The sequence below is a fragment of the Cardiocondyla obscurior genome, linkage group LG08 (assembly GCF_019399895.1).
Source record: "Cardiocondyla obscurior isolate alpha-2009 linkage group LG08, Cobs3.1, whole genome shotgun sequence".
Taxonomy (NCBI): domain Eukaryota; kingdom Metazoa; phylum Arthropoda; class Insecta; order Hymenoptera; family Formicidae; genus Cardiocondyla; species Cardiocondyla obscurior.
Window position 1 is genome coordinate 6,624,083 of NC_091871.1, and position 11,152 is coordinate 6,635,234.

Sequence of the window (11,152 nt, forward strand, 5' to 3'; positions counted from 1 at the left end):
GTCAATCGAAGGACGTGGTTGCTATTTTAGTGAAGATTTTCGGCACTATTTTAACATTTAGTTGCTCCACCTCGAAAATAGACGTCGTCGTTCGCGATATTGCACACGTCTCGCCTCGTAAAGTCTAATAACTAAAAAAAAAAGAAAAAAAAAAAGAAAAAAAGCGTTTATAAACTTGTGTAATTTACCCTTCTCCTTCCGAAAGCCTTGTAATGCTGCTGTCTCATAGGGCGTCGTAGATGTGCCATCTTGATAGTTGACGTACGGAAGATCGAAGTGCACCAAAGATACCGCCGCGACGCTCGTTATCGCCGCAGATAGGAAGATATCCGTTACGCGCGCCTCCAATTTGCTGGAGCAGTTTTTGTCAGCTTCGCGAGCCCGTCAACTTCCGACGCGAGATTCGTCGGATTCTGGTTCGCAGCCGCATTTATCGCGACCTACCCGTCTGCCTTCATTTAATTTGCCCGACACAAATACACGGCATATATACGTCCCATGTGGAATAGATACATTCGAATAGAATAGTCCTTCAATTCAGACACCCGATTGAAGATTCAAAATGCAGTCATCACTTTTCGCGGCGATTGTTCGGCAGCTTTACGCAATTGCTCTTATTATTTACGAACAAATAAATAACTTCGTTTTCGTCCTCATTTAAGTTTGCGATGCTTTGATACAGCCGTCGGACTTTAAATTGATTTCTCTTCTCGGCGAATAACAATTTAAATATTTAGAAACGTCCTGGTTTTCACGTTTCTCGGGCTGGCACGAACTAGTAAATCGTTCACAAAGTCATCTAATAATAAAATTAAAAAAAAAAAGAAAAAAAAACTGTAGAAATACGTTCGGTGTTCAAGTTTTATTAAACAATATTATATTTTCGAGGAAGTGGATGGTATTTAGTGTTATGCTACGTTTTCCGAAAATTGGGAACTACTGTTTTAGCATCGTCCGATCTTTGGATCAATGCCGACGAGTTAGTGTAACAGTCTATGGCATCTTCAAGAGTATATCAGACACATAAATCTCTAGCCCTGGCCTTGACTCAACAGCATCAATTTTTAGCATCAAAAACAAAGATAAATTGAGACAGCGATAAATTCTACAATTATTTAAAAAAATTACAAATACGTTGAGCCGTGCATAAATCGATCAGAACGCTTGCCTCTAATTTTGAATAAAGTAAAGCGTCGTATTAAATTAAGTTAAAGTGAGATACCGATAGTTACAGCTAAACGGACTACACTTTTTGTCAAATTCTAAAACTGTTTAATTAAGCAAAGACCTGCCGAGGGAAAGACGCGAGGATTGATCTTGCGATAAAACCCTCCGTACCATCAGTTCCCAATCATTTTTAGAAGGTCGGAAATCCGACGGTAAAATTACTTCACTTTACAAGTGATTCTAAGAAACGTTAATCCTAATAAACGCGGTGATTAATTGTCGTATCTGCGCACCGACACGGAGCTCTCGATCAATTTACCTATCAACGAACTAGTTTTTGATCACGCGCGACCCGTGAAACTTTGACTTCACCGTATTAACATCGAATCGATCACTTTGTTGCCCAACTGCAAGTACAAGTCACGTGTACGTTTCCCAGAGAACTCCTGTAACTCCGATCAAAATGGTATTACCGAGTTATCGCGTCGGCCGAAGCTCCGAAGCTGCGATTTTCCGAAAGTGTGTTTATTCTCGAATTATATTGTCCGATCTACCGATGGGTGGACTTTTAAATTTCGGTGCGAGATGAGCCCGGCGTGAATGTGCTGGTAATACTGGTGAGTCAAGAAGCTTTTAGAACGCACCGCGATCTTCTCCGCTATAAATAAAACGGCCGCCACGCCGAAAACTCCGCCAGGGAGACGGGAAACGTCGATTCACCGGAATTTTCTTTGTAGAATTTCGCGAAATTTTCTGACTAACGAGAATTAGCCCAAGCAAAAAATACTACTATGTTTAAATGCTGAGCAATATAATTTGCATGCTAAAAGCATTTCTATTATGTTCATCATGTTTTTTTTCTTTTTTTTTTGCTACTTATTTAAGTCAAATAATATTTTTACGGAGTTCTAAATTTAAATGTAATTAAATTTATGTTTAAACTTTTCCGTCACTTTCGCATTTTATTTATAAAGTTATATAAGTACTAGAGTTTTTATAAATTTGTAAGGCTTAATTTTTTATTTTACCTTTTTTCTTTTTTTTTTTAAGTTATACTAAAAATTTCTAACAAATCTGTTTTTAATTGTTCATTTTAGAGTTTTATAATTATTTTTGTACCATTAAATTTGTACTTCTTAGAACTGTTTCGAGTACTCTATTGCCAGTTGGCTCATCAATAGTGAATTCATATGAAATTATACAGATCTTAGTCAAAGTAAAGTTAATTTTTCTACGTACATTTCATTTCTATTAAAAAAAATTAAATTTAATAAATTCAATATAAACCACCTTACTTTTCTCTCTATCTCTCTTTCTTTCTCAAAGATTTATGTATTACTTTAATTTTATTTTAAGACAAAACATTTTAAAGTCCCCAAATAAAAACGTGTAAGCTTGAGTACAAAAGTTCTTATTAAAAAAAAAAAAAAGTAGTTGCGTTAGATAGAAAATAAAAATTGAATACACGAAATAACGAAATTGCCTTTTCCAATATTTGTCGAAGTATTATCTTACTCGGGTAACTAAATAATATTAGAGATAACTATAGATGTGTCATACTAGCAGCTACAATGGTATATGTTTAACCAGACCTTTGATACTAACGAAGAGATGTGTTACCTTCTCTTTTATCGACCGACGTTGATACAGTTCCCTCTGAAACAACATTTCATGCAATCTTGTCAGATGTCTGCACCATAACTTCACACGAATATGAAATTATAACATCGGCAATAAAAAAAACGAAATTCTTTATTTAAGCGAACGTTTCGTTATCGTAAAGATTATTGTGATCAACAGTAAAAACAAAATTCTTTACACAAGCAAATGCCTCGTTATCGTTTAAGATCTTCGTTCAATCGGCTAACTGATCAAACGACTTATTTATAGAAAGTCCTTTAAGGCAAATAATTATTACAAAGTTAATTTAAAAATATAAAAGCTCTATGAATAACGGGACGAGCAATGACGTTATATTTTATGCCGATAATAAGAGAAGTTGCATTCTTTCTGGAAACGACAGTATCTTTTGTTTATGCATGCAGTATTACGAGGTCAGGTGTTTCAAGTACAGCGATAGAAAGTTCGTTCATCAATATTATAAACCCAATTCTCACGGATATAATTAAAAAGTCGCCGAGTTAAAGCCGTCTCATGAATAATAAGACATTATCTCTTCATTTAAGGCGCAAATAAGTTAAAAGTTTTTTTTTTTTATCCCCCTGGAAGCTTCATTCTCTTTCTTTTAAGATTTGTTTCAGAGAGACAGTTTCTGCAATGTGCCGCTTGAATAATGAACACTGTCGAGGAGAACATCTCTCTCTCTCTCTCTGTATTTCTCTCTCCAGAAAGAATCGATGTCGTGCTAAATATACAGAGCCGAAAGTCTTTAACAGCCGGATGAACGGAGCGCGTTTCTCTTAAGCGCTGATACGTTTCCCGCTTTAATTATTCAGCGTCCCGACATTTCCGCTGGTATTTTCGTTGCCGTACGCCAGCCGTGCGCGAACATTAAACGAGACGCCAGGTATTATAACGCGATAAGATTTACTGGTAACCCGACTCTCGTACTGCAGTACGAGCACAGTGGAAACGCTTACGGCGAGCACCTTAGGAGATATTTGTCGCGACAATGTAGTCGAAATAAGCTCAAGCTCTTCTTCATTATCGCGTAATTATGCCGCGTAGGTACTAGAGGTAAATTACACAAAATTAATAAAAAATATAAAGAAGACGGTCGCATCTGTCGCGAAATTAATGTAGGAAAGATTATCCGTAAAAGAATTCAAAAAGGAACTTTTTTTTTATTATTAATTTCGGGCAACGTTGCATCTAGCGACGTTCACGTATCTAAGGGAACTGGATTCGGAACTAATGAGCTCGTTCATCTTCGCCGCATGTGCCGCTCGCGTTGTTAGCGCGCACCTGCACCTGCTTTGCTTCTTCTTCACGGTTATATCATCCGTCGCCGTCGCTTCCGGAAATGTAGGCCGCTTTGACACACCGCTCGCGGCGGATTTAGAAACCCCGGCCCCGACCCTACGACGGCGTTTCGCGCGTGCCACGGGGGCTCCTTCGAGTTTTTCCCGGACTTCGGACGGGATCCTGGCACCGGCGCCGCGGCGCTTTCGTGACACTCGCAGCTGCAACAGCACGCGCGCGCGCGCGAGAAAAAGGTCGAGCCGCAAATTGTTCTCTATTGCGGCGAATTAACGAACGATCGCTATCGAAAGGCCTGAAATTATTCCTTACCCGGTCGCGTGCCGCGCCGTCGACCGGCAGTACGCGAGGCGGCTCGAAGTTTCCTAGCTCGAGAAAAAATGCCCGCGCTTGTCTTCCCACTTGAGCTCTCTCATTATCTCAAATTGCGAGAATACAAGGCCGCGTAAAAGAAACTTGTAGCACAGTTTACTTGGCCAGCAATCAATACTTATTTCTTAATCTACGTGCATCGTTCTGTTAAAAAAAAATAAAATAAAATAAAAGTTCCGAGAACGAGAATCGCTTCTGCGTTCGAGGTACCTTCGCAATTTTAATTTTTATGCCACAACTAAAGTACGCATATGCGTGCATTGTGATGTTTATGGCTTTATCTTTTCCGGCTGTTAAACGTAAGCGACGCAGACCGAGTACGGTGGCGTTCAACGAGCAGACCTGCCTCGACGGAGAACTCGAAATGCATAAGGTGCTAAACTCGCCGCAGGGCGGCAGATGGTAGACACCTGAGTACCCAAAAGTTTCGGCAGGGCGCCGATAAAATCGGGAAGGATCTCCGTGGCGCATCGTGGCCGATTATTATTTCACTTGTGGCCCGGGCAAAAGGCGTGCGTGCAGAGAGACGAATTAGAAACCGCCTCAATATACGACGGCCTTGAACCGGCGAAGAAGACGGCGACGCGGACGGTCATGAAGGCGAATTAGGTTCAATCGAACGATTAAGGACGACCGGCGAAACTGCCCGAGGACTCGGTTACCTCGGAGATGGCCCGGCAAATACCCGGCGAAATTTGTAATCGGAGATGCGATCGGAACTCGATTACCGTCACGAAATTAAAGGAGATCGGCGATCCTCCGCGTCGCATCTGCGAGAGGACCGGCGAACGCATTATGATGCAAATGCGGCAGCGGGGGCACGAACGGCGTCGAATTGTATTGTGATTTCCATCTGGGAAAATATTTCATACCGATTTCCATATTCGAGTGCACAAAGCCGCGCGAGATGCGCCTCGGGAAGCTAGAGAAAAATGTTGCGTGTGTTTTGAATGCCTTTGGAGAGGGCACGCGGAGGATTTGCAAGTATAAGCGAGTAACGCGTGAGGCCGTTTCGTAAGCCGCGCGTATTAAAATAAAAAGGGAAAATGATTATATCGGAAACCGTCCCTCTCGCCCCCGAATAGCTCACGGTTTCCTCAAATGAGTTTATGGCGTCGATCGGGAGATAATACTCCCATTCTCTCCGCATTCTTACGGTTCCCGTAGGGTTCGGCGGACTCCGCGTGGTCTCGCATTGCGCGGCGATAAATAATCGGTCCCCCCAATATCCGTAACGTGTTATCACGGGAGCGGGAAATGACGAGGTGGCCGTTTATTTGTGATCGGAGATCTGAGGAATAGCTGAGCCGCTAGGAAGCTGCACGTGTAATTTTCCCATTTAGATAGAGGCCCAATTTGTGGGTCAACCGTCGTGGTGCGCACGAGGCTTTCGGCGGCGTGGCATTGCCCCGGTGGATAATGCGACTCGCGGAGACCCGCGAGGAGGTGGGAGTCGACCCGATAATTACGCTGGTCGTTGCTCTAGGCGCGCGGTATACCGGTCTGTTAAAAGCGACGTGTGCACGCTCTCAGAAATAAACGTGTCGTGCATTTCACAGCCTCCCCTCCCCCTCCCACTCCCGCGGCACGATTCGCGCTCACGTCTAACAACGCAATAATTTCGAGAAAATGCAAACACGCGAGGCTGAAGGCGGCTCGAGTCTTCGCGCAATCTCGCGCGTGATCATCGTGAAAAGTAAGGTGCGCTCGAGCGAAATTCCGTCACTCGAGAGAAGTTAAATTAAAATGATAAATTCGAAGGGTTTCCCATGTCCCTTATTTTTTTTATTTTTTCTTTTCTTTTTTTAACTAACTGACACCCGTCTGGCTCTGGTATCGTGCATTTCGAATTTAACAGATGTAGCTAGGACGTGAGATACGGCCGGGAATCAGACGGTTGGGATTGAGGCGCGTCATGCGTTTTACGTGCCGCATTTACGTGCCCGGCACACCCGCCGCACCAATACGCCGATCTCGTTCGCGCGCGCGCGAGAGGTACATACGGGCGTACGAATAGTAGGATACCGTCCAGCTTTCTCTTTTTATAGCCCTCTAAGCAACGACTCCGCCTCCGTGCGAGCTTCACACAAAAGCGAAGTCGTGAACTGTTGTTGCACGAACACCATCGGTCGCTCGCGTGGGTGCGCACGCACTAATGCGACGCACACATAAAGGCAAGAGCCTCCACCGGGACATTCGAAGATATGAGTTTCTAAAGATCCGCCTGGATGTTACCGCTGGGCACGAAAGCACCGTCAGGTAAAAAGTTACTTTTTAGGACTCATTTTATTATTTTTTCCTTGCGCTAAAGATGACGAAATAATAAATAAAAATAAAAATGTAGGTGCTAAAAATTAATAACGAAGCTCTGGACCAATTAAAAAAATTTATTACACACCCGGGTGTATTCCAGATTTTCCGAAGTACCTGTTTATTTAAAATCCGCTTACTCGAACACGTGCAAATTATCATTCGCCATTTGTGCTAACAATATTACGAAAAATCTATTTTACGTCCCGCATCTCATTAACTTATATTTAAACTCTAATCGCCGTCGTTGGTTCTTTTTATGGAATACGAATGCGCGCCTAAGTCGAGGCACTTCGTACAAATGAAAGCGGCCGATAAGCGGCAACTATTCGAAACTAGTTCTGACGGCACGGCGAAGACACGTTACGGCGGAATTTAAATGCTTGCCCAATCAAACTTCGTTATTATCGCGGGCGATGATTCTTCATCTCGAAACTTCAAGGCGAAGCAACGAAAAATTTTCAGGCACAACGTCGATGAGGCGAGAGAGAAAAAGGGCATCGGCGCGATCTCTGCCGCGTTCGCTCTCATAAATAAAATGCACATCAAGGAGGGAAAATACCGTCGACGTGGATTAGGGAGTGAAATGGCTGATAACCGCGACGTTCAACGTCGTTTCCTTTCAATTTCTCCGCGCTCGCAAATTGACGTGGCCAACGTGCCGGATAATGGCGTTATTATCGCGGCTAAAAGCGACGTGTGCGAGAAATCGCCGCGGAAAATCTTGGGTACTCGAAAATCCGCTCGATATCCATTACCGTAAGTGGCACGAGTACTCGGACACGCGCGGCGGTACAAATTACTTCGGCAATCGCTCCGGGTGTTTATAGTCATTGGCACGTAAGTGCCATACACGTGCTCGATCGGTTTTACGCGCGCGTGTAAGCACGTGTACGTACAGGGCGTACGCGTATAACACACGTGCGTGCTGGCAGTTACCATTAGTACTCGCCCACGAGTTGCGCAAGCGAAAACTTTGAATGTACTGCCTGCCAGTTTTCCACCACCTCCCAGACGTTTCACCTCGTGATATTCTTTATCAGAATTAGAAATTGCCTTTGCTGCTAGAAAGTCCGGCAAAATGTTACGTATTTGTTGTTCCAGATTACGCCATTTAAGTAAGTTTCCATTTAAGTTATATAATAACATTCGTTGAAAAAGAAAGAAAAAAAGAAATATATATATATATATATATATATATATATATATATATATATATATATGTAATATATTAGCTAGATATTTATAAGTAATAAATGATTAGTGGACACGCCAGTGTGCCACATTGTGTACGTCAATAAGCTAAAAAGTAAAAGACAAGTAGACGCGTTGAGTATCGGCGCTGATAATATTACTCGCACGATTACAATGAATATTGCGACAGCGACGCGGGTATTATCTGTTCCCTTCTACGTATTCCTTTTTGAAGTATGTGCCCTATGCGAGTAAAGATTTTTTTTAATTTTCTCAGAATGTAAGCACCCACCAGTTCGAAAACGCAAAGTTCAAGTGTATGATAACGAGCACTTATCGAAAGACAAATATTCTCGTTCGCGTTCTTATCGGCAATATAATCATTTGTACGTCATTTTACTCCTTCCATTTTTTTTTAATAACGTTATACTGAATAATGATCGGGTTCTTTTTTCTTTTTCGTGATTATTGATTGCGCGCCGAGAGCCGAAGAATTATTCAAACTTTTTGGGATGCATTAAAAATCTTTTCCCCGACGTAAATTTATTTTAAAAAGTTTTCGCAACTCTCTTTCGCGCATTAATTGTATGACAATGCCACACTTCTTTTCTTTTTTTTCCTTTATCTCACCGACCGGTCGTAAATATCATATAAATGCTTGCAGCATGCGCAAATACGCGAATCAACCTTTAATAATAATTTAATCGAACGTCGCGTCCGCCTTTTTGCGCACAAACGGACCTTGTTTGTCTGGTGACCGTCATTATGCGCAACCTAATTACCGGCCAATGATTTCATGGAACGCCATTCGAAATCCAATTGACGAGATGTCCGCGCGATTGGCGATTCACCGACGAATTAAACGCCCGCGTTGCTGATCGCCGGACATTTACATATTTAATGCCAAGGACTTGCTGTGAATTATACCCGAAACGTGGGCAACGCCTACGGGTACGCGTTTTACATATTTTCTTGTAAAATTCAATTCGCCAAGTGTACAAGTAGACGGATGAACCTAACAGTACCTCCTCTTTGGAAACTTCGTTAAAATTCTACGATTTCGGATTGAACGTTAAGACGCGTTCGTTGTAACGCGTACATACGTACGCATAAAATAACTCAATTGAAATATTTATTAATTAAATATATAAGAAATAAAAATTTTAAGTAATCGAAATAGAAATAGAGTAACGTGAACGGTTTGTGCTATACATATCGCAGAACCCAGACTTTTACATGACAAAAACCGCTGCAGACGAATGTGAAACGCGTATCGCTGACCCGAGACTTCCGAGGCGTGTCATCGCAGAAATATGTACATGCGACGGTACTAGTAATGACGGTGGCAAAGTCATCCCGCCGTCGGGAATGACGGGGCATTTTATCAATTCCATTTACAGATTGACGAACGCGTCAATCGATACGCCGGACAATACGACTCCGTGGGTCCGTCGTTTGTCAACGGAGTTGTCTCGAAATTCGACGGCTTCATCGGACGGCGCGTGAAATCTGGTTACATTTGTTTCCGGTGGCCGCTCATTATCCGTGTATTGCGTGAAACATCTGCCTGGGCAAACGGAAGCCGGCATTTCACCCGCGGCTTTGCTTTGAACCCCGCGCGTTCAAATTTCAAAATATTTCACGAGAGAATCAGTCGGCATCACGGAAAAGCTACAAATCGGACAACAAAAAAAATATCTACATCTCTTTTTTAAATAGAGGTTTTTTTTCCAAAAAAATAAAAATAAAAAGTATTTTATTTTCTTCGAAAAGAAATAATTAAACATGTACCGTGATTACCTAGGCATCAATATTAGTAACACGAAGTTATATTATATTCTACTGATTATTCGTACTGGGATACCGACTCGCGTGGAAATGTAAAGCTGCATTAAGCGGTATCGCGAAGGTAACGTCGACGCGACGACGGGTCGCCCACGCGAAGGTACAGCACCGAGGCAGATAATAAATCCATTGAATTATTGTACATACGGTTGATGCGCGGCATGTGTAAGTGCGCCAGAGATTAGGCGCGCGGCAGCCGGTACAGGTATTTAATGATCGCTTTGGAGAAAGCCTTAAACGAGAGCCGGACCCGGCGTCTGCTGCCGGTAGCGCGACGCACTCGGTCTCATCGAAATTACCGTAAATTACCCGTTACGTGCATTCAGATTTGTAAGCGAGCGTTACTCTCTCATGCCTAAATATGAGAAAGCGCCGCGAGGAGAAACCGCGTGTCATTTGCTCGTTTGCTTGGAATTAACGCGAGAAGATAAATCAACGGTTACGTCAAGAAAGGATTATTTTACGGGAGGGGCTTTGATAAAAGAGTGGTGCAACTTATAAAAAAGAAAAAGAAAAAAAAAAGAGCTATTTTATTTAAAAGCTCGATCTAAAATAAATATCTCCAATTGTAATCGGATATCTTCTAACATTTTTTTTTAATTAAATATATTATTATATTATTAAATTAAAAAAAAAAATTAGATTACTTTTAATAATTAAAATTTTGGCAGCTAATGCGCCTCTACTATCAATGGCGATTTTTATGCTATCTCGTTCGTAAGGCCGCGTGCTAAAGCTCACGTTATGTGCGTCGTTTCTCGCACGAGTGTGTTTCCGTGTAAAATACTTTTACAGCGGGCCATGGTGTGTGTGGGCCGTGTGCTGCGTGCACGGGTCGAAGTGAGAAACGTAGCGGATAACGAAGAAAAGGTACGTCGCTTAAAGAGTCCAGTCATCTCCCGAGAGCTGACCTTGATCTTGAGAGAGTGAGTGGTGAGGTGCACCGTGAGGGTCAGAAGTAAAGACGATGGTTAAGGCGCGTTTCGCCACCTCGACATTTTTAACGCCCATAAATCAAACTCGCGACTGCAAATTAAAATGTACTCCGATCTATTTATACACATTTATTAATCACTTTTTACGGGATATTTTTCGTAATTTTAAATAAAAATCACGCCCGATGAAAGTCAACGAAATTAAACGTTTTACGTATCAACATTAAATTAATCATTTGTTGTTTTTGCCGAAGAAGTTTCCTCCTTCTTTCATTATGGATGACGCACGCCTTTTAGTATTATTAATAATTTGTGCAGCTACTGGCGTTGTACTAGCCGTCCGGAACTTTATCCATCGTAAGTTTTAAAGAATTAATTTCCTTCCCTTT

General features: G+C 42.1%; 1 protein-coding gene across 3 annotated transcripts in view; it reads right to left on the reverse strand.

The window, feature by feature from the left end:
• Ca-beta (Calcium channel protein beta subunit) overlaps window positions 1-4,263 on the reverse strand; it is a 29,298-nt gene extending 25,035 nt beyond the window's left edge. The window contains exons 1-2 of one of the 3 annotated variants that reach the window (XM_070660937.1): window positions 1,487-2,715; window positions 189-775 (exon numbers count right to left, since the gene is read on the reverse strand). In XM_070660937.1, the coding sequence (XP_070517038.1) occupies window positions 189-248 (60 nt within the window). In that variant the 5' untranslated portion in view covers window positions 249-775; window positions 1,487-2,715. Of the gene's footprint in view, window positions 1-188; window positions 800-1,486; window positions 2,716-2,787 lie in introns of those variants that run through there. The other 2 variants (XM_070660936.1, XM_070660939.1) reach the window with 2 other exon arrangements.
• Between the last annotated feature and the right edge of the window lie 6,889 nt (window positions 4,264-11,152).